We start from the raw sequence: 22592 nt of genomic DNA, 5'->3' as shown, positions 1-22592 counted from the left end.
ACTACGCCCCATTTTGGTCCCAATTTATTTCTTCTATGAAAACTTAAATCTCATGCCGTAAGCTTACACAAGACATCATTCTAAGGCCTTCTCACTCCTTGAAAGTTATCCATGATGCCCCACATCCCAACCAAAAATCATTTCATTGTCCCTTCCTTCCTCGTATTACTACTGACGAGTCCCCACTATACAAGTGCTACCGCCAAGAGCCTCAAGTACCTTACCTTATTTCCTTTTTAATTCCCCCATAGTGACAAAGGGTCTTGTAGAAAAGGGTTCGTTGAATTAAAAGCCGACGTATCCTCATATTCACTCTCATTCAAGCTCCTCCGGGGTCACTTATCTCAGGCCAACCATACCAACAGCTCCTATATTATTATCTGCACATCAAGGAACTACCAAATAAAACGCAAGGAAATGATATGCCTCTCAGTAAATAATTTATTTTGGTCCCAATTTTGTCTTCAATATTTCTAGGGCACCGCGTTTATTCCTCTCCCATCTCTTCCCCCAGCCATATCCTCCAATCACTTTCTGAGCTCGCACCGGAGACCTATCCGCATGCTCCTGGATTCGCCTCAATTTTGCCCTTGCCTCTTCGCTTCGCATTCTCAAGCTCTGTCTCACAAGAACCCCGATGGCATCGGATGTAACCAGATGGGGTTGAAACAGGAGGAAAACGAGGCCATCAACAACTAAAGCCACTAACCACCCTCGAACAGAGAGGGAGGAGCCGTCAAGTGCTCGTCTTAATGCCCCGGTTTTTCCGATTGGCTGCGGCGGCGCGACGTGGCCTGTGATTGGTCACGACGTCAAGCGCAGCGCCCACGAAGAGGAAGGGTAGGAGTCTTGCGCCTTAAGAGCCCGCCTTTTCCGACAAATAAAGGTCGTAGCCGCCGAGCCCACGGGCGGAGCTAAATCTGTCGCGATTAATGCTGTCACGGGAACACCCAAAGTGGAGCCCCACGTAGCAAGATGACCCGAAGTTGCTCGGCAGTGGGCTGCAGCACCCGGGACACCGTGCTGAGCCGGGAGCGCGGCCTCTCCTTTCACCAGTGCGTGAGAGCAGCCTCCGGCTGTCTAACTCCCAGCACGGCCTGGCGGGCAGTAGGCCAGGGTGGGGCGGGGCCGGGCGTGCGTCGCGCCGTTGACGTGACGTGGCGTGACGTGCGTAGCGTGGAGGAAAGGAACGGGGGAAGTTTGAGAGTTAAGGTTATTCCTGCTGTTCCCGCACATTGTTTACCTCTAAGTTGCTGATTCTTTCTCGTTGCCTACCGCTTACCTAATGGCTTTTAGCGGGGGTTATTCGAAAGGTTATTCCCGCACATTGTTTACCTCTAAGTTGCTGATTCTTTCTCGTTGCCTACCGCTTACCTAATGGCTTTTAGCGGGGGTTATTCGAAAGGGGGTTATTCGACCTTTCGGTCGTCTTATTATTTAACGTGAGACGGGAAGGGAGGGCAGTTTGGGAGAACTGTCGAAGGTGTTCGATTCCATTAGAGTGTGTGGCTTGCTCACGAGAATGAGTGTAGATGAGTTTTCACCAGTACTGCCTGTCATTGCAAGTTACTCTGTAGAATTGACTGAGCTCTACAAGGCCGGCCAGAATGGCTGCATCTGGTCATGGCAAGAAGTTTCGTTTGGCTCCAGAGTGGGGCAGATTTTCAGAGCAGTCTAATTTAAACCCACATCTGTAGTCCACCTGTGATATATATATATCATTCAAATCAAAGTTCAAGGCACAATGGGAAGTAGAAAAGTGAATAAAACAGATTCTCACAGACAAAAAAAATGTACTTCAAAAAGAGGTAGTCTACTAAGGTAATAGGAGATGTAGAGAGTTAAACCATTGACAGAGGACTTTATGAGAAGATCAAAAAGAGCTTTATGGGACAGGTGGTATTTGAATTGGACCTTGAATTTAATCGGGGCTGGGAGTTAGATAGCACTTAAATAGGAATAGTATGGACAAACGTAAAGGGAAGGAAAGTGCAGATAACCAGAGGAGTGGGAAAAGTAGCTTGAAGACATTTAAAAAGAAAAGGTTAAGGAGTTTCAACTATGTGTGGTAGGCCTTTTGTAGTCATTGTTTTGTTTTGTTTTTTTAAATAGGACTGATTCCTCCAACTAAGCTGTTGTAATTGTATTTTTTTTTCCTCCTTAGGGATTTTTCCCCATCAATTTGTTCCTGTTCTCTTTTTATTTTAAATTGCTCTCTCTGCTGATCACTTGTCTAAGTCAATGAGCATGCTCACATTGCTTCCATTTTTAAACAGACTCACAAACTCTTGAGCCGATGTGCACAACTGCACTACCCTAACACTCCTTCCCTCTATAACCAGGCTCCTCAGAACAGGAGCATACACCTATTTCCCCAAGTCCTATTGACTTTTCAAGCTATTGTAGCCAGATACCTGTCACTACTGCTCTAATGCACTGACAAAGGGTCACCAGTAATCTTCCCAAATCTAAGTGAGCTCTTCTAAATCCTTCTCTTGACCTCTTTTTAACTTTTAATCATATCAGCTACTCCATGAAACTCTCACCTCCATTGATTTTATTGACACTGTGTCCCTACTTATCTCCTTTTTCTCTAATTTTTCAATTTTTTGCTGCCATGCTTTTCTTATGACTTCTTAGGTTCTTTAAATGAGGAAGAGTTCGTTTATTGCTTTTGTTTATTTTATATATTGAGGACCAAAGTAAGACCTGCTTAATTTTAAGAAAAGAAAGTGATGTAATTATTACAGTAGTCTGCTATGATTCTTCCAGGCTGATTTCTTCCCCATTCATTCCACTTTCCTGATTCCCAGAAATGATTTTTCTAAAAATGCAAATTTTATGCTAGTTTCCTGAAGAAAGGATTTTAATCTGAACTTTTCAGTGCCTAAAAGACACAGTCCAAGCTCCTCTGTGGAGCCTTTCCTTCTATACCTCTCTTCCAAACGTGAATTACATTCCCTCTGTTTTCTCTTATTGTATATGTGTGCTGAATGAAACACATGTCCTTATGTATGAATGGGAGGGAATCATCTTTGTCTTCCTATACCTAGGAAGTTGTAAGGAAGGCAGGAGAAAGGAGAGACAGGGAGAGGAGTTAGAATACTATGATGTTAGTCCTAGCAACAAGGTAGTATTGATCAGAAGGGTTCAGCAAAAGGTAACATGGGAAAGAATTTGTCAACTTGCCATTGCCCGGAGGCATCATCTTCAAACTTCTTGATCATGGAGCCCTCTCCATAAGGAAATTAGAGTACAGGCCCCTGATATATGCATGGTGATTTATAAATTACATACATGAAGTGATGTACTAATATATATTATGAAACACAAATCAAAGGATGGGGCAAAAAATTACAAAAATGGATTCTAATATGTTCTTCAAATCTCAGTAGATGAGTGCATTCTCTGGAGGTCACTGATCTGAAGGATAGATCCCAAACTTACTGGAGAATAAAAGATCTTTTATGACCTGACCTCTAGCCATCCTTCCAGCCCATCTGTAACCAGTACCAGCTACCTCTGTACTCTCCTTTAACCCTCTTCAGCTTCCAAATTAACTTATTTTTCAATGCTTTATGAAGTAAGATCCAGTATTTATTTTATATCTCTGTGTTTTTGCATCTGCTTGGTGTGGCCACTGTCTGCATGGCAAACTCCTATCGACACTTCAGTTCTTGCTCCAATATTATCTCTTCTGAAGCCTTCCCCAACATCCCCAGCACCATTACCAGAGTTGTGAAAGATGTTGCAGGGACACAGGCAAGGGGCTGTGGCTGAAAACCATGAATCAAAATGACTAAAGGTGTGGAAATTGTTAAGAGAATACTGGAACTTAGACACATAAATGGTTAAATATGGGATGGGACTGGCAAGTTTAAAGAAGTGACACTTTGATTCATTCTGTTTTTGTTGGTGTAAAGCAATTAAACAATTTATTTCATAACTAACATGTGTATGATAATTTGGAAGAGTTTTTACCTGAATTATATAATTAATTCTATTTTTAAACTTTTAATTATGAAACATTTCAAAAATACTAGCAGGCAAAAAATAATACATAACAAACATCTATGTACCCACCACTAGAATTAAGTAGATATTAACATTTTGCCTTGTTTCAGGGGTTTTTTTTCCTGTTAAAAGAGAATTAAGTTACAGTTATAGTTAAAACTTTACCCCCTCAATCCTTTCTCTCTCTCCTCAGAGGCAACCACTGTAGAAAGGATTTTGTTAGCCACTTTTTCTGGAAAATATATGCAGGGAGCCAAAGGTAAATTTCTTCCGGTGGTATAAAAAAGGCGTAATCAGCAGGAGAGAGAAAATGGATTCTGTATTAGTGTAAACCAATTCATTAATGTATATATGAGATGATGATTGGTTTAGGATTTTTCTTTTGCCAGAGGAGGCTTTAGAATAGGGAGACATGAATTCCAATTTCAACTACTATTTACTGGTAGCTGTACTTAGGTCTGGTCTTGGTTTCATCTTCTGTGAAAGGATAAAAACGCATGTCGTGCATAATTTTTGTAAGACTAAAAGTAAGTTTTCAAAACACACACACACCTGGGTGCCTGGCTGGCTCAGTTGGAAGAGTGGGCAGCTCTTGATCTTGGATCATGAATTTGAGCCCCACGGTTGGATGTAGAGATTACTTAAATAAACTTTAAACACACACACACACACGTATATTTGTGGCACAAGGTAAATGCTTTAAATGTAGTATCAATTATTATTACCAATTTAATTTTGTTTGGAATTCAAACTAGTCATGCTGGTTAGACTACAGTATTTTCCCAACCCTTTCATTTTGTTTAGTACTTTGGGGCAAACCAACAGAGCTTTTTGGGACTGGCTTGTTATACCTACTTCAAGGGCTCCAGATGGCCCAGGCCATTCCACGGGTTAAGGGGATTGATGGGTGTGGTCAGCAGGCATGCCAGTCGGGAAACTGCATCAGAGGATCAGGCTAGTAGTAGAACTTGGTGGACTAGCTACCTTTTTACTGTCCTTTGTGTGGTTAGAGACTACACCCAGTCTGTGGAAGAGCTGCCTCACAAGCATGTGCCATTAGTGAAGAAAGGAACTCAGTGAAAAGAGATAGATTTGCCTCGCCTTTATTAGAAAAAGACCTTCCTTTTGATCAAGTAGCATTATCTTCCTGGAACAATACAATGAAAATCCTGAAAGTGGAATTGTTGTTCCTAGGAAAGAACAAACTCTGGGTAGTACTTTACCATTTACAAAGGCTTTTGAGTGCATTTGTCGCATTGTGCACCCTTACAACAACCCTGTGAGGGGGCTCAAAGATTGAGAGAGGTATCTAATACCACATGGCTGATAAAAGGTCATTGAAGCTTAAATACAGGTTTTCCAATTCAGTGTTCTTTCTCCAATTCAGTGTTCTTTCCAATTCTTTCAGAATTCAATATCTCAGAATTCTGTTTTACTATACTGCTGTATTATTTCCCTAACCATGAGCTGAGGAACTTAAAAATTTCACTAGTTTTCAGTTCATAACAACTACATGCTTTAAAACCTAAGTTAAAATATACAAAAATCACACAGCTACCTGTAGATCTGTCCCCAGGACAAATCAAGGAAGAAGGTGCAGAAAGAGTAGTTTTGTGATTTTCATTATATCAGTTTCATAATTTTTTTTTCCTCACAATTTCTAAACATAGTAATTTGGGCTTAAAAATAGAGACCTCCAAGGTAATTTTTATATTCAAGGCTGGAAAAAAGTGGTGCCTTTCAAAAAAAGAGGAAAACTGAGTATGGGAAGTGTACTTGTTATCTACTGCTCAGTAACAAATTTTTTTAAAAATGCAGTGTGCAAACATCTCACATGAATTCTGAGGGCAGGAATTCAGGAGTGGATTAACTGGGTGTTACAGGGTTTCTCATAAGGTTGCAGTAAGATGTTAGCCAATACTAGAATCTTCTGAACACTTGGTGAGGCTGAAGGGTGTACTTTCAGAAAGGCTCACTCAACATGGTCTTTGGCTGGAAGCCTGTTTCTTGCCCAGTAGACCTGTATCTCTATAGGACTGCTTATTACATGGCAGAGAAGTTCCCCCCAGAGAAAAAATCATTCAGTAGAGGGACCAAGTGCCTTTTATTATCTAGTCTTACTTAGCCCATTGTCACTCCTGCTTTTTTTTTTATTTCTTAGAAGCAAATCACTAACTCTAACCCACACTCAAGGGGAGGGGCATTAGGCTCCATCCCTTGATAGGAGGAGAAGCACAGAATTTGTGGATGTGTTTAAAGATGCACATACTAAATTTGAGCAAATTCTGTTAAGTGTAGGCAGTGAAGACAAAATATGGTAGGATATCTAATATGAGAATTGCCCTCGTACAAATTGAAGCAAATGAGATCACTTAGATACTGAAGTCTTGGATTCAAAAAAACCAAAGAACTTTGAAAAATGAAATCAGATTGAGTAAGTTAAACTTTAACTGGACTTGATGTTTATGTAAAGCAGTTAAATAATAAATGGGTTTATGTAATAAATACTACTGTAGTATTACTATAATATTTTCATGTTAATGGAACTTTAATATGATTGCTGTAGATTTCCAACTGATACCATACAGCGCTCAAAATGGATCAGGGCTGTTAATCGTGTGGACCCCAGAAGCAAAAAGATTTGGATCCCAGGACCAGGTGCTATACTATGTTCCAAACATTTTCAAGAAAGTGACTTTGAGTCATATGGCATAAGAAGAAAGCTGAAAAAAGGAGCTGTGCCTTCTGTTTCTCTATACAAGGTACTTAAATCTAGGTGTAAAAAAACCTAAATTCTACAGAGCCTTTAAAAACCAAGATACCACACATGAGATTTAAAAAAATCCTAAGTCTTAAAATAAATCCAATAATTTTAAATGCTTAGAAAACTCATTTTGGGTTTTTTTTTTAATCTATATGTAATATTGGAATTTTTTTTAAAATTAGGTATAAATATGCAAATCGTTGTCAAGATACACATTAAGATTACTAAACTGATCACAAGAATCAACTAGTAGATGCCTTAGAATTCAGGCTTTTGTTTAAGTGTGAGACAGTTTCCAGAATACTTTGAAATGATGCCTTTTTAGGACTCCTCCAAAAATGTTATTGATCTTGACCAAAAATGTACCTAATTATTAGCATTGATATAGAGAGTTATATACAGAAAAGAGAGGGCTTTCCATGAGTCAGTTACCAGTACTCGTGTTACATTCTTTCGTTTCTTGGCCACCTCTTGGCCACCCTTTTATACATGGCTCCTCACTGTCTGCACAGCCTGCAGTAGTCATCTACCTGTTCTATCCTGATGCTACCCTTCCCTCTTATCCATTGGAATCTCCTTTCAGTATTGTTTTGTCTCATTCCTCTATTCAGAAGAATGTAGTTGGTGTCAAATCCAAACTCATAAGCTCTAAGAGCTTCCTTTTAATTGTGCATTTCTACACTTGATCTAACTGCTCTGAATTCTGTTTTCAAACTATTGTATTCTTTTTTCAAATTCTCTTTTCAAACTACTGCATAGTGAGAAATTGACTTGCTTTCATGCTTTTGTGTAAAATCAACAATAGTTATTATTTACTGAGACCTACAGTAGTCCAGGCCGTTGTGCCAGAAGATTTACATAAATTATTTTATCCTTAAAACAACTCGGTATTATTATCCACATTTTACAGATGAGGAGATGAGGGATTGTAGAAGTTTAGTGACAGCTAATAAATGAGGGATCCAGGATTCAAACCCAGATCAGTCTTAATTGCAAAGCCCGTGCTCTGTCCACTATGCCTTCCTTTTTGCACAAATAACTTTCCTGTCCCCTCCGTTAAGTCACGTTATTGCTCCTTTAAAAAACTACTCAAAACTCATTTCCATGAAGCCTTCCCAAATTACCACCTTTCTGTTGTTACCTTAACCATTTCAGACACTTTCAGTGTCATGTTAACTTTCAGCATCAGGTTACTATTTCTGTATAGATGAAAAAAACCAAAAAACCCTTTTCACATTTTCCTATAAATATATTTGAAAAAATCAGAGATTCTGACCTTTTTCTTTCATAATTAACTCTCCACAGCAACCAGGTGAGTGCTTTGCATTTAGTGGTGTTTTTATAGACCGTCTTCTGTGTAATTTCAAAAAATAACCTGAATTTGATGTTTCTCTTGCAGGTTCTGCAGGGTGTACACCTTAAAGGTAAAGCAAGACAGAAAATCCTCAAACAGCCACTTCCTGATAATTCGCAAGAGGTTGCTACTGAGGACCATAACTACAGTTTAAAGAGACCTCTGACAATAGGTGCAGAGAAGCTGGCTGAGGTGCAACAGATGCTCCAAGTGTCCAAAAAAAGACTGGTCTCTGTAAAAAACTACAGGATGATCAAGAAGAGAAAGGGCTTACGATTAATTGATGCACTAGTAGAAGAGAAACTCCTTTCTGAAGAGACAGAGTGTCTGCTACGAGCACAGTTTTCAGGTATGTTCCCCTTTTCCGAATTACCATTAAGTATTTACTCTGCTCCTGCCTATGAAAATGTGCTTTTCGCTGAAACATGAAGTGTCGGGGTAAGCACAAAGAAGGAAAAGTAGTTGCCAAAATCCTTTTAGGTATTTCCAGCTTTCAAAGTAATGTGTTTATTATAGGAAAAGCAAAGAAATATATAAATGATAAAAATTACACATAACCCTGCTACCCAGAGATGAGATCATACGGTTGATACCATATACTGTACTTTTCATTTTTTATAAAGCACTCATTTTACTGCAAATTGTCTATAAGCAATTTTAACTGCTACATAATTTATCACTAAAGTGTTTTTGTGGTGGAGTTGAACCAGATAATTTTGCCAGTTCCCTTTGAGCTTGAAAATTCTATGAGGGTCCATATTATTTTCTCAAATATAGAGGATATATATGTCCATTGGAAAGACTACCTACTCTTCTTTGTGAACCAGATATTTGAAGAGGGACAAAATAAGTATTGCCGACTTACTCTTTGATGAAAGCAGCAGAAATTTTGGATTTACATTCTGGTGAAAAAAAAGTATGTCTTGTTTCTAGAAAAGAGTAGGTATCTTCAAAGGAGGAGAATATTTTGTGTTTTTCCAGTAGGGGAACAGAGGTAATAAATAGAAATCCCCACCAGGAAAGAGGATTTTTTTTTTTTTTCCTCAAGGTAGGCAAGGTTGTCTATTCAATCTGAATAGCATCCTATCCTCAGAAATGTTTCTTGTGTCTCATTTTCACCCTCAGATAAATGGTGACTAGGGAACAAAATAAAACAAATAAATATACTCATAACCCAGAGACTTCGCTTTATCCAATTATTTCATTCTCTTTCCTATTCCTCTAAAATTCTCCACTTAGGCTGCCAATGAATAGTAAAACATAGTGATTCAAGTGGAAACTTTTTTCTTCTCTCTTTTGAGTGAAATGATCCAAGATGAACAGGAGGAATTAATTGGTCAGGAGGCCCTAAGATTGGATATTAACCTTTGAACAAACTCAGTTAAACTGTGATTGGATTTGGATTTGGATTTGGATGCCCACTGCATTTACATCCAAATGCTATGATCTGTACCCGAAAATGTTACTGTATACACTCTTCATCACAAAGAATAAATAAATTTATTTTAACAGATTTTAAGTGGGAGTTGTATAACTGGAGAGAAACAGCTGAGTACTCCACAGAAATGAAACAGTTTGCATGTACCCTCTACTTGTGCAGTAGCAAAGTCTATGATTATGTAAGAAAGATTCTCAAGCTGCCTCATTCTTCCATCCTCAGGACGTAAGTGAATTACTTTTTAGATGTCAAAGAAAACGAGTATTTTATTATTTTGTTGCATTTTATATGTTAAGGCTGTTCGTACTTATACTCTCATTTATTAATCCATTTTCTCTTTTTAGAAACTTTTAGGTGGTATTTGCATATTATCACAGCAGCAAGATTTTCACCAACAAAATGAAGGCATATAGTCTGACAATTTTTTTGCATCCTCCAGATGGCAGAGACACTCTCAGTGATAAAAAAAAAAAAAATCTGGATTCTAATATACTTTAGTAGTTCGGGGACTTCTAAAACCTTTCAGCAGTTTTAATATCAGTATCCTAGAAAATCTGGAACAGTTCTAGATTGTCACGATTGGTTTGAGGCTAAGCACAAAAATCTGCATTTTTGTAAGCACTGTAGTTGATGCCTGGGGCAGGTTGTTCAGGGAGGAGATTTTGGTAAATAATTTTGTAGGATTTGTGGTCAAAATACATAGATGTATTTATAACTCTTAGTGTTATAACCCTGTGTTATAAGCAAATAACACAGAGGCTTTACAGTAATGTCTTATAAAAGTAATACTTTTACTATTTTTTTTTTATCACTGGTTTTACAGATGCCTATGTATGTATGTATTTGGCTTAAAAATGACAGAAATTTATTGTCTCACAGTTCTGGAGGCTAGAAGTCCAAAATCAAGGTGTCATCAGGGTTACTTCCTTCTGAGGGCTGTGAGGGAGGAGGGTCTGTTCTGTGCCTCTCTTCTTGACTTGTAGGTGGTGGTCTTTTTCCCTGTGTCTCCTTACATCATCTTCCATTATATATGTGTGTTTCATGCCCAAACTTCCTCTTTTTTATGAGGGCCAGTCATGTAGGATTAGGATTCACTTTAATGACCTCATTTTAACTTGATTACCTCTGTAAAGACCATAGCTCCAAATAAGGTCACATTCTGAGGTACTGGGGATTAGGACTCCAATATATCTTTTTTGAGGGACACAATTCAGCCGGATAATAGTCACTTTCCTGATGCATAACATAAGCCTCCCCATTACCCACAACCTATAGGCCAACTCCTTCCTGTGGTTTCTGAACCTTACTGACATCTGGCCTTAATGAGGAACAGGGACAATTCACTCATTTAATTATTATTAACATTTAGGGAATTTTCTTCCAGTCTTTTTCCTGTTCTTAGATTTATTAGTTTTTTACATATACGATCTTTAACAACTGCATAGTATCAGGAAGTTGTGCCTTACTTAACCGGGGCATTCTCCAGCTATTGGACGTTTATTTATATTGATCAAGCCTAAGAAAGAGAGACCATGATTATGGATTCTCAAGGAGTTTTGCTATGTAAGGAGCAGAGATATGGATCTGTGGGGGCGAAGGGAACATAGATGGAGGGGAGGGCGTCTGTTGAGAGCACAGTTTGTTCAGTGTTTGCGTGCTCAAGGGAATGATCTAGTGGGGGAGAAAATTGGTGATGCACGGGAGAAAGGATAATTGTGGGGGATAACATCTGACACCATTGTGGAGAGACGTCTGGCTTTAATGAGGAACAGGGACAATTCACTCATTTAAACAGGAAGAAAAGCGGAGATAAGATTCAGTAGGTTAACAGATTGATGGCAGGAAAATGAGTTTTTATTGGATTGCTTCTGTTTTCTCAGTGACATAAAGATAATAGCTGAGGAGCGCCTAGGTGGCTCAATCCGTCAAGCGACCTGCTCTTGATCTCGGCTCACATCTTGATCTCAGGGTTGTGAGTTCAAGCCCCACATTGGGCTCTGCACTGGGCGTGGAGCCTACTTAAAAAGATAATAGCTGAGAGTTGGGGAAGGAGATAAAAGAAGTTTGGGGAGAAAGGAGAAAATGTGAATAGTTGCTTTTTCTCCTCTGTGATGATGGAGAAATAGTTATATGGTAAACAATTAGATGATGACAGACCAAGCCAGACTTACATTTTTAAAAACCCTTGGTTCAGACAGGTACCTCCCTCACTAATTTCTACTTGTTGTATCTTTCTCTAATTCTTAGCCACTATCAGTCCCTTCTCTAATTTTCTGTGCACTGATGTTGGATCTTTTTCAGTTCCCTCTTGAATTCTTTATGTCCAGAACCTTTCCAGAGCTCTGCTTCTTATAATTTCAGTTCTTTGGGTCTTAAAGGTTCGTTTTCACATATCTTTTGTAAGAATGTCATAACATCCTTAGCCTTCCTTATTGTAACAGTGATAGATATGGAATGATCTTACAGATTTTTTTCTAATTTTCTATTTAGGTATTCATTGCAATTTAGTAAATTAGCTCCCTCTAATAGGGAAAGTGATATGAGAGATTGAAAGGTAAACAAGACCATGGGAGGATCTAATAGTCTTGAAAAACACTCAGCTCAGCATTATGGCTCTTCGGCGCTGTAATTTTTCCAGGCAGAGTTTTAAGCCACACAGTGGACTCCCTATGATCACTCCATAAATAAGCTATTGTTTAATTTAAAAGATCATGTTGATGAGAATGTAAATTATTGGTAAAAACTCTGTGAAAGAAAATTTGGGAATGTGAATTAATTTTAAATTGATTCACCCAATTATGTGCACCAGAGGTCCAAAATTTGTTTTTAATTTCTTATAGAAGTTGAATCCAGGGGCACCTGGTGGCTTAGTCGATTAAGCGACTGCCTTCAGCTCAGGTCATGATCCCAGGGTCCTGGGATCGAGCCCCATGTCAGGCTCCCTGCTCAGCGGGGAGACTGCTTCTCCTTCTCCCTCTAGAGCTCCCTTTGCTATTTCCCTGCTTGTGCTCTCTCTCTGTCAAATAAATAAATAAAATCTTAGAAAAAAAAGTTGAATCCATTCATTTCAATGCTAGTGTAAGTAAATTTACCTTTCTATCCTACTACTAGGAATTGCATAAGTGACATGAATACGTACATGTGTATATGTGCACCCAAGTACACAGTACGGTGCTGTTTGTATTTTCTAAAAAATGGAAACAACCTGAGCATCTTTCGATATAGGTTAGTTAAATTACCTATACTATGGTATACCATGTACACATTTAAATTGCGGTAGGTCAGTAATTAAGGACACAGAAAAATATTTCTGTAACATTACTATTAAGTAAAAAAAGTAGATTCAGTATAAATTTTGAAAATTGTATCTAGGTGTATATACATAAATCTAGAAGAACGTCCCTGAAATATTAAAGTGACTATTATTTTTTGTACTTTTTGGTATTGTTTTACTTTGTAAAAAAATGACACATTTTTTTAATCAAAAAATTTTTTCATTTTGAGAGGGAAGAAAGGTTTGAGACAGAAATCAGTCACTTCTCTACAGTTCTAAGTCACAAACGGTTTGGGTATTTCCACTCTCAGTTACAAAAACTTTTAGAAACAAGGCCACATATCTTTCTGTCTGATATTCAAGACCTCATTCTCGTAGCTATGAACATTAAGATACCATTTAGAATTCCATTTAAAAATCAAAGTCAAAGAACGTAAGCTTTCTTAGCCTATTTATTAATTTTTTTAGAGATTTTATTTGTCAGAGAGAGAGAGAGGACACAAGCAGGGGGAGTGGCAGGCAGAGGGAGAAGCAGGGTTCCTGCTGAGCAAGGAGCCCAATGCAGGACTCGATCCCAGGACCCTGGGATCATGACCTGAGCCAAAGGCAGTTGCTTAACCGACTGAGCCACCCAGGCGTCCCTTCTTAGCCTATTTAAAATAAAAACTTTTACGTAGAGGCATGAAGTAGTTTCATTACATACTGATTCCATATGCAACACGGTTAGCATCTTTGGTGTTCACTTGAGGAATCCTAACGCAAGAAAAAAAAATTTTAACAATTAAAATTTGGAGACACATTTGCAAAGGGCATTCAGCGTACTAGTGGGCTATAGCATTGCCCTGTTTTGTCATTATCTTACTATTTTAAAATATCAACAGCTGATTAATACTTAAAATTTTTTTGATTAATATTTTTGTCTTAAATAGGTTGAAAGCAACTTAAAATCAAAATATGTCTTTTGCATCCTATAAATGTGTTTTTCAAATCCGTTAGTGCATCTTGAAATCAATTTAGTGGGTCATAATTGGCATTATATACACACATGTTATATATGTGTGTGCGTGGCATGTAGTGAGGGTAAATTTCATTTATGGAACTTTTAGGTTGCAGCAAAATATTTGGAAAGCCCTGTCCTGAAATACTTAGGGAGGTACGTTAGAGTCTCAATTAGAGGTCAGCTGTCCAAGAAGAAACCTTGGCAGCTTAGAATAGAGCCCAAAAATCAGAAATATAACCTCCCCTGGGGCGCCTGGGTGACTCAGTCAGTTAAGCATCTGCCTTTGGCTCAGGTCATGATTACAGGGTCCTGGGATCAAGCCCCACATTGGGCTCCCTGTTCAGTGGGGAGTCTGCTTCTCCCTCTCTCTCTGCCCGTCCCCCTGCTCATGCTAGCATGCCTGCCCCCTCTCTCTCTCTCAAATAAAAAATCTTAAAAAAAAAAAAAAAGAGGGCCTGTGGGTGGCTCAGTCAGTTAAGCGTCTACCTTCGGTGTAGGTTATGATCATGGGGTCCTGGGATCGAGCCCCACATTGGGCTCCCTGCTCAGCGGGGAATCTGATTCTCCCTCTCCCTCTGCTCCTCCCTCTGCTTGTGCTCTGTGTCTCTCTCTCTCAAATGAATAAATAAAATCTTTTAAAAAATGGAAAGAAATATACCCCCCCCAAGTCATTTGAGTTACAGAAGTAAACTTCAGGGGCGCCTGGTGGCCCAGTCTGTTAAGCGTCTGCCTTCGGCTCAGGTCATGATCTCAGAGTGCTGGGATCGAGCCCCAGGTCGGGGTCTGCTCAGCGGGGAGCCTGCTTCTCCCTCTCCCTCTGCCTGCCGCTCTGCCTGCTTGTGCTCTCTGTCTCTCTCTCTGTCAAATAAATAAAATCTTTTTTTTTTTTTTAAAGTAAACCAGTTAAGATGAACACTCCGTCTCTACTTCAGAATCCATTTAGTCTTATCTTAGACAGTGATTCACCTTGGCTGTTGCCTTTCCTGACCCTAACAAATTAGAAAGAGTAAATTAGAACTAAATGAAAAGGATTCTGAAGACAGAGGCTAACATTAATAGGAAAGCATAATCAGGAGTCTGGGAAGGTCAGGGACACTACAAAAGAACTGCCAAGGTAGTAATGTAGGTACTTTGTGTAGGGCAGACAGATGCAGACACCTTAATTGTCCCTGAGGGCGTAATTTTGAGACTACAGGGAGTGGAGGGAAAAGCATGAGCAGGACCTTGGGAAAGCTGGGTTTCCTGTTTGTGCAGAGCTAGCAGCACAGTAAGGGCTATGTGGTTCAAGCTCTCCCTCTGTCTCAGTTTCCTAATCTGTAAAATGAGGTAGATCTGCTAGATACTCTCAAAGTTTCCTTCCCCTTCAGCAGTTTTCTCATTTCATTGAATTTATAGGTAAGACCGGTTTATGATCTAAATTATAACTACATCAATGAGAACAAACTAGGTAATTGATTTGTATACTTTTTTAAAAAGTAAATGAGCAAGAAAATTGCTTCGTGGTATGTTTGCATCTTGAAATACCTCTCTGAGTTTCTCTGTTACCTTCTTATTTTACAGTAATTATATGAATGCATGCTTGAAAATAACTGTAGAATTTGGCTACTTATACTTGGCTTTGTTTCTATAGGGATTTGAGGCTACTTTAGGACCATTTTTTTTTTAAAGATTTTATTTGGGGGTGTGTGGGTGACTCAGTCGATTAAGCGTCTGCCTTCGGCTGGGTCATGATCCCGGGGTCCTGGGATCGAGCCCCACATCGGGCCCCCTGCTTAGTGGGAAGCCTGCTTCTCCCTCTCCCCGCCACCTCTCATGCTTGTGCTCTCTGTCTCTAATATAAATAAAGAAATAAAATCTTTTTTAAAAAAATAAACATTTTACTTACTCACTGGGGAGGGAGAGAGCATCTGAAGCAGACTCCACACTGAGCGCAGAGCCCGACGTAGGGTCCGATCCAGGACTGTGAAGTCATGACCTGAACCAAAACCAAGAGCTGGACGCTCAACTGACTGAGCCAGCCAGACGCCCCTACTTTTGTACCATTTAAGGCATTTTTCCTTCTTTTATTTCTTCATTTGAATTTTATCATTTTCATTTTTTCCCATTTTCCAGATGGTTATCCAAATGCAAACCCAGCCCAGGTTTCAACAGCAACGTTTTTTCTTTTCTTCAGCGAAGAGTGGAGAAGGGAGAGCAGCTCTATCAGTATTGTTCACTGACCATAAAAGGCCTCTCTCTCAAGCAGCAGCTCCAGTGGGACCCTAACAGTCACCGTCTGCAAGGGTTTATGGACTTCGGCCTCGGTGCACTGGATGCCGATGAAACGCCCCTCGCCTCTGAAACGATTTTGTTAATGGCAGTGGGTATTTCTGGTCACTGGCGAGCGCCTCTTGGTTATTTTTTCGTAAACAGGGCATCTGGATATTTGCAAGCTCAGCTGCTGCGTCTTACCATCGGCAAACTGAGTGACATAGGGATCACAGTTCTGGCTGTTACGTCTGATGCTACAGCTCACAGTGTTCAGATGGCAAAAGCCTTGGGGATACATATCGACGGAGACAACATGAAGTGTACGTTTCAGCATCCTTCATCTTCTAGCCAACAGATTGCATACTTCTTTGATTCTTGCCACTTGCTCAGATTAATAAGAAACGCATTTCAGAATTTGCAAAGCATTCAGTTCATTAATGGCACAGCACATTGGCAGCACCTTGTGGAGTTAGGAGCACTAGGGGAACAGGAATTAGCAAATATGGAAAGACTCCCAAGAAAACTTGCAAATCTGAAAAACCATGTACTGAAGATGAACTGCGCTGCCCAAGTGTTCAGTGAGAGCGTGGCCAGTGCGTTGGAGTGCTTGCTGTCGTTAGGCCTGCCTCCTTTTCAAAACTGTATTGGTACCGTCCATTTTTTACGCTTAATTAACAACCTGTTTGACATCTTTAATAGTAGGAACTGTTATGGAAAGGGACTTAAAGGCCCTCTACTGCCTGAAACTTACAGTAAAATTAATCGTGTGCTAATTGAAGCCAAGACTATCTTTGTGACATTATCTGACGCTAGCAACAATCAAATAATTAAAGGTAAGCGAAAACTAGGATTCCTGGGATTTTTACTTAATGCTGAGAGCTTAAAATGGCTCTACCAGAATTATGTTTTCCCTAAGGTCATGCCTTTTCCGTATCTTCTGACTTACAAATTCAGTCAAGACCATCTGGAATTATTTCTGAAGATGCTTAGACAGGTATTAGTAACCAGTTCTAACCCTACCTGTATGGCATTCCAGAAAGCTTATCATAATTTGGAGACCAGATACAGATTACAAGATGAAGTTTTTCTAAGTGAAGTAAGCATCCTTGACATTTCAATTGCTCGAAGGACAGACTTGGCCCTTTGGACAGTTCAGCGTCAGTATGGTGTCAGTGTTATAAAGACTCTTTTTCACAAAGAGGATATTTGCCAAGACTGGTCTTACTGTTCTCTAAGTGAGGCATTACTCGATCTGTCAGATCACAGGCGAAAACTCACCTGTTGTGCCGGTTATATTGCAAATAAGTTATCAGCTCTCTTAACTTGTGAGGACTGCATCAGTGCTCTTTATGCTTCGGATCTCAAAGTTGCTAAAATTGGGTCGCTGTTATGTGTTAAAAAGAAGAATGGTTTGCATTTCCCTTCGGAAAGTCTATGTCAAGTCATAAATATTTGTGAGCGAATTGTAAGAACCCATTCAAGAATGGCAGTCTATGAACTACTTCCTAAACAGAGAGAATTGTATCTCCAGCAGGAAATATTATGTGAGCTTTCTGGGCATATTTATCTTTTTGTAGACTTAGATGAGCATCTCTTTGATGGAGAAGTGTGTGCCATCAATCACTTCGTAAAGTTACTAAAGGATATAATAATCTGTTTCTTAAAGATCAGAGCTAAAGATGTAGTGCAGTACCCTTTAAAACACCATTCAGAAAGACTTGAAATGAAAACTTTGTCAAGGAAACACTGGTCGCCTTTACAGGATTACAGATGTTCAAGTTTTGCTAATACCAATAAATTCAGGCATTTGTTAAGTAATGATGGATATCCATTCAAATGAGGGACCTAAAATATGTCAAAGTTTTTATGAAGAATGGTCAACATTTTTTAAAGTTCAACTTACTGTATTTTATAAATTGACCATTTTGCACAGTTGACAAGTTTGTAATTCTGACTTAATTAGAATTTCTAATTATGCGTATTATAAAATCTTGTACTTTGGTTTGCAGCATTTCAGTTACTTGGATCGTAGAAAACTGTAAGTCAGTAGGAGCAGACTAGCCAACAGATGCTGCTTTTGAATATACTACTCCAAGACTGACTAATGGGACTGGATGTACTTTTAACTTGTTCAGTCTATTTTAAATGAGAGGATAACAACTAAGAGTCATTAAAACATTGACTCTTACAGATAGACTACCTTCCCTAAAAGTGCTTTGGTTTACAGCTCTTAAGAATGTTGACAGAAAAAAAAAAAAAGGTAAAAGGAATGTTGACAGAATACCTATAAAACCTTGGATATAATTTTTACTTACATAAGAAAATTAAGATGTGGTTTGAAAATTAGGCTAACTTAAAATACCAAATACCACAAAATCCCTTTGCCAGGGTACCCTAAAACAGAAATGTGCTGCAACGAAGCTGGGAAATGTAGTCCGGGAAGTACATAGGTGATGTCATTTTCATAATCCATTGTCCTTGGACTTGGAAACACTATTTTTGAGTAATAGAGTGGGTACTTACTTGACCACCGGAAGAGCCCGATGCCCATCAGAGAATGAGGAGAAGCCTTATTCCAACTTCTCCTTCTGAAGTCTCCTTGTGTTTGCAGGGAGGCTGAAATAAATGTATTTTCAGTGTTGAGTGAATAATGGGATTCACGCCGTACGATTAATAAATTAGAAAAAGATGGTCAGTTGAGACAATGGTTATGAAAATATTTGTCTTCATTATATAATGAGTTTTTTCAGAAATTTAGAGGAGCTTAAATAATCTGAAGATGGAAACATACAAAGAACAATTTTCTCCATTCTCTCACACCCAGAGTTGAAAAGATGAATAGAAAAACATACAGGTATATGTACTTTCACATATGGGGAGTGTTTGAAATGGATAAAAGAAACACATGATTCATCTCTGTGTGTAAAACATTTACTCTTCTTGTCATTGAGTGAGTATTCACAAAGTACAGTTAATATGAAAACTTAAAATTGCAGAAGATTAATGACCAGGTAAAAGTTGAGTTCTATTAATTGAAATTCTCCTTAAATTGTATATTTTTATATGTTTGTTTGTTCTACCTCAAACAAAGGCTTAAGTTTTGAGATGTAACCAGAGTTGTACTACATTTTATACAAGAGCTATTGCTGAGAAGTCTAGATATTGTGGTTTTTGTTTGCAATAGAATGAGTTTAGATGCACCGGATAAATCTTATTTAAAGGAAGCCTATTTGTAAATCACCACCTTTTAACTTATTGTTTATATAAATCCAAGTTTTGGCCTGAACTTTACTTAAAACTAGGTTCATATCTGTAGGTGTCTGTTCTTTGCTGTTGCATTTTACTACTGTACTAATATATACTGTAGTTTAAGAAATTAGTGTTTTGCCTTATTTCTTCAAATGCTGGATAAACTGGACGAACATGGAAGACACACATATTTCCTTCACTGTCTTTAATGGTTACTTGCTCTTGCCCTAGTGAAAGTGTTTCAAGTCTGATATCAGGTTTACTTCATATGATATGCTTTACAGTGAATTTTTAAAATAAATTATTCATATTTGATTAGGGTAATTTAGTTTATATTTTCCACTTAGCACCTTTGTCCTTTTTTCTTCAGAGAAAACATTCTCTTCAGAAATTTATCTTTCCTACTTTTCAACAAATAGTGCTGGAACAACTGGGTGTCCACATGCAAAAGTATTAACTCTAAGTGGGTCAAAGACCTAAATGTAAAAGGCAAAACTAAAAAACTCTTAGAAGGAAATAGAGTAAATCCTTGGTGCTTGGATTAGGCCATAGTTTCTTAAATATGACCCGCAAAACATAAACAACAAAAAGTAAATTGGACTTAACCAAAATTAAAAACTTGTGCTTTGAAGGATACTGTCAAGAAAGAGACAACCCATAGAATGGGAGAAAATTTTTGCTAATATATCCGATAAAGGACTTGTATCCAGAATATACAAAGAACTCCTATAACTCAATAATGAAGGACAAATAACCCAGTTTGAAAAATGGGTAAAGAACATGGATAGACATTCTTCAAAGGAGATCTACAGATGGCCTATAAATACATGAATATATACCCAACATCCTAAACCGTCTGGGAAATGCAAATCAAAACCACGATAAGGTATCACTTTACACCCACTGGGATGGCTATTAGACAGATAACAAGTGTTGACAAGAATGTGGAGAAATTGAAACCCTCATACACTGTTGGTGGGAATGCAGATGCTTTGGAAAACAGCTTGGCAGTTCTTCAAAGGGTTAGTTAAACACAGAGTTACCATATTCCCAGCAGTTCTACTGACAGGCATATACCCAAGACAAATGAAGACATGTCCATTTAAAAACTTGTACACAAATTTCATAGCATTATTATGGCTAAAAAAATGAAAATGCCTAAATGTCCAACTGATGGATAAATAAAAATGTGCTGTATCCATTACCAATGGGTAATATGGTAGGTATACGTTGTACTGCCAGAACTCTTTTTGTGAAATGACTGTACCACTCTGCATTCCAATGAGGAGTGTATGAAAGTTCAGTAGCTCTCCTTTCTTCCCAGTATTTGGTAGTGCCAGGGTTTTGTTTTGAATTAGCCATTTTAATAGGTGTGCAGTGATATTTCATTGTGGCTTTCATTTCCATTTTCCTAGTGGCTAAAGATGCTGAGCATCTTTTGATAGGATCATTTGCCATCCACATAATCTTAGGTGAGAGGTCTGTTCAAGTCTTTTGCCCATATTTTGGAAAGTCGGGTTTTTTAATTGTTAATTACATATTTTGGATATTAAGTGCCCTGATGTATTTTGCAAATATTTTCTGCCAGTCTGTAGCTTTTCTTACTTTCTTAGTGTGTTTTGAAGAGCAGATATTAATTTTGCTAAGTTCAATTTATCAGTTTTCTTTTAGGGATCATACCTAGTTTCATATCTAAGAAATCTTTGCCTAACTCAAGGCCATAGAGATTTTTCTTATGTTTTCTTCTAGGTATTTTGTAGCTTTAGGTTTTGCATTTAGGTTATGATCCATTTTCAGTTAATTTTGGTCTGTGGTATAAGTTGAGTTTCATATATTTTTACATATGGATATCCCAGCACTGTTTGTTAAAAAGATTATTCTTTCTTCCCTGAATGACCTTTGAATGCTTGTCAAAAATCGACCACTTATATATGGGTCTAATTCTGGGTTCTCTGTTCTGTTCCATTGATCCATAGGTTTAACACTTCACCAGTACCACAGTGACCTGATTAGCCTTATATGACTCTTGAAGCTAGGTGGGAGTCTCTCAACTCTGTTCTTTATTCAGAAATGTTTGGCTATTCTAATTGTACCTTTCTATATAAATTTTATAATCAACTTGATTTTTACAAAAATTCCTGCTGGGATTTTGACTGGAGTTTTGTGGAATCTAAAGATCAATTTGGAGAGAAATGAGATCTTAATAATATTGAATGTTCCAATCCATGAACATGGTATATCTTTTTTTAAGGTCTTCTTTCATTTTATCAATGTTTTCTACATTTCACCTACAGATCTTGTATATATTTGTTACATTTCATGTTTTGTGGTGCTACTATAAATGGTAATTGTAAAAATTTGTTTCTAAATGTTCATTGCTACTATGTAAAAATACAGTTTTGTATATTGACTTTGCTTAAACTCACTCTAGTAGCTTTTTTTTTTTAAAGATTGCTATGATTTTCCTATGTAGGCAGTCCTATTATCCACCAGCAGATACTGTCTTATTCATTTCCAATCTGTGTTTTCTTCCCCTTCCCCCCACCTTATATGTACGGTGACCTGCAACACAATGTTGACCAAGAGTGCCTTGTTCCCAGTCTTTGAGGGGGAACCATTCAGTCTTCATCACTCATATGATGTTAGCTGTAGACTTTTTGGTAAATGGTCTTTTCAGGTTGATAATCCCTTCTCTTGCTCGTTTGCCGAAGAGAGTGTGTGTGTGTTTAAATCATAAATGGGTCTTGAATTTTGTCAGATAATTTTTCTGCACCTTTTTTTTTGAAAAACATTTGAGATATAATCTACATACTGTAATATTTACCTTTTTAAAGCATATAATTCAGCAGTTTTTAGTATATTCAAGAGGTTTCCTTCAACTTCTGAGATGATCATATAGTTTTACTTCTTTTGATGTTGCTACAGTGAATTACATTGCTTATTTTTAATGTTGAGTCAACCTTTTATTCCTGAGATAAAACCCAACCTGGTCATAATGCATTCTTTTTATCCATTGCCAGATTTCATTTGATAATATAATCAGAGTTGAAGTGTGTGGCCTTACAGTAAATATTACCCTGAATATATTTATTTTCTTACTGCTTTTGAGTAAAAACTAAGCATGCCTTAAATGCTTTCATAAAACTTACTATTTAGAATTTTTAATTTAAAGAGGCCTTTATACATTTCATTTTATAAAATCACGGATCATAAAAAGCTCACATGTGGTCTATAGATGACAAAATCTGC

At 38.1% G+C, this 22592-nt stretch overlaps 2 protein-coding genes across 23 annotated transcripts in view; one reads left to right on the top strand and one right to left on the bottom strand.

Moving 5' to 3' along the window:
* Nucleotides 1–862, bottom strand: part of SEC31A (SEC31 homolog A, COPII component) — an 85665-nt gene extending 84803 nt beyond the window's left edge. For all 19 annotated transcript variants that reach the window (XM_081812218.1, XM_081812219.1, XM_081812220.1 and 16 more), the window contains exon 1: nucleotides 225–862. The gene's annotated coding sequence lies outside the window, so the exon portion shown is untranslated. The remainder of the gene's footprint in view (nucleotides 1–224) is intronic.
* Nucleotides 858–22115, top strand: THAP9 (THAP domain containing 9). 4 transcript variants are annotated; one of them, XM_081812237.1, is made up of 6 exons: nucleotides 914–1055; nucleotides 2165–3805; nucleotides 6581–6776; nucleotides 8178–8481; nucleotides 9645–9795; nucleotides 15957–22115. In XM_081812237.1, the coding sequence occupies exons 4-6, from the start codon at nucleotides 8334–8336 to the stop codon at nucleotides 17932–17934; spliced, it is 2277 nt and encodes a 758-aa protein (XP_081668363.1). In that variant the 5' UTR covers nucleotides 914–1055; nucleotides 2165–3805; nucleotides 6581–6776; nucleotides 8178–8333; the 3' UTR covers nucleotides 17935–22115. The 4 variants fall into 4 exon arrangements, with proteins under 4 accessions (XP_006741947.2, XP_081668363.1, XP_081668364.1 ...); XM_006741884.3 differs by lacking the exon at nucleotides 2165–3805 and having other exon boundaries at nucleotides 858–1055; XM_081812238.1 differs by lacking the exons at nucleotides 2165–3805; nucleotides 6581–6776 and having other exon boundaries at nucleotides 920–1055.
* Nucleotides 22116–22592: the final 477 nt, after the last annotated feature.

This window comes from Leptonychotes weddellii, chromosome 2 (assembly GCF_054177405.1).
Source record: "Leptonychotes weddellii isolate Sample4059 chromosome 2, ASM5417740v2, whole genome shotgun sequence".
Lineage (NCBI taxonomy): Eukaryota > Metazoa > Chordata > Mammalia > Carnivora > Phocidae > Leptonychotes > Leptonychotes weddellii.
The sequence above is the reverse complement of the archived record's forward strand: the minus strand, read 5'-3'. Positions and strand labels throughout refer to the sequence as shown.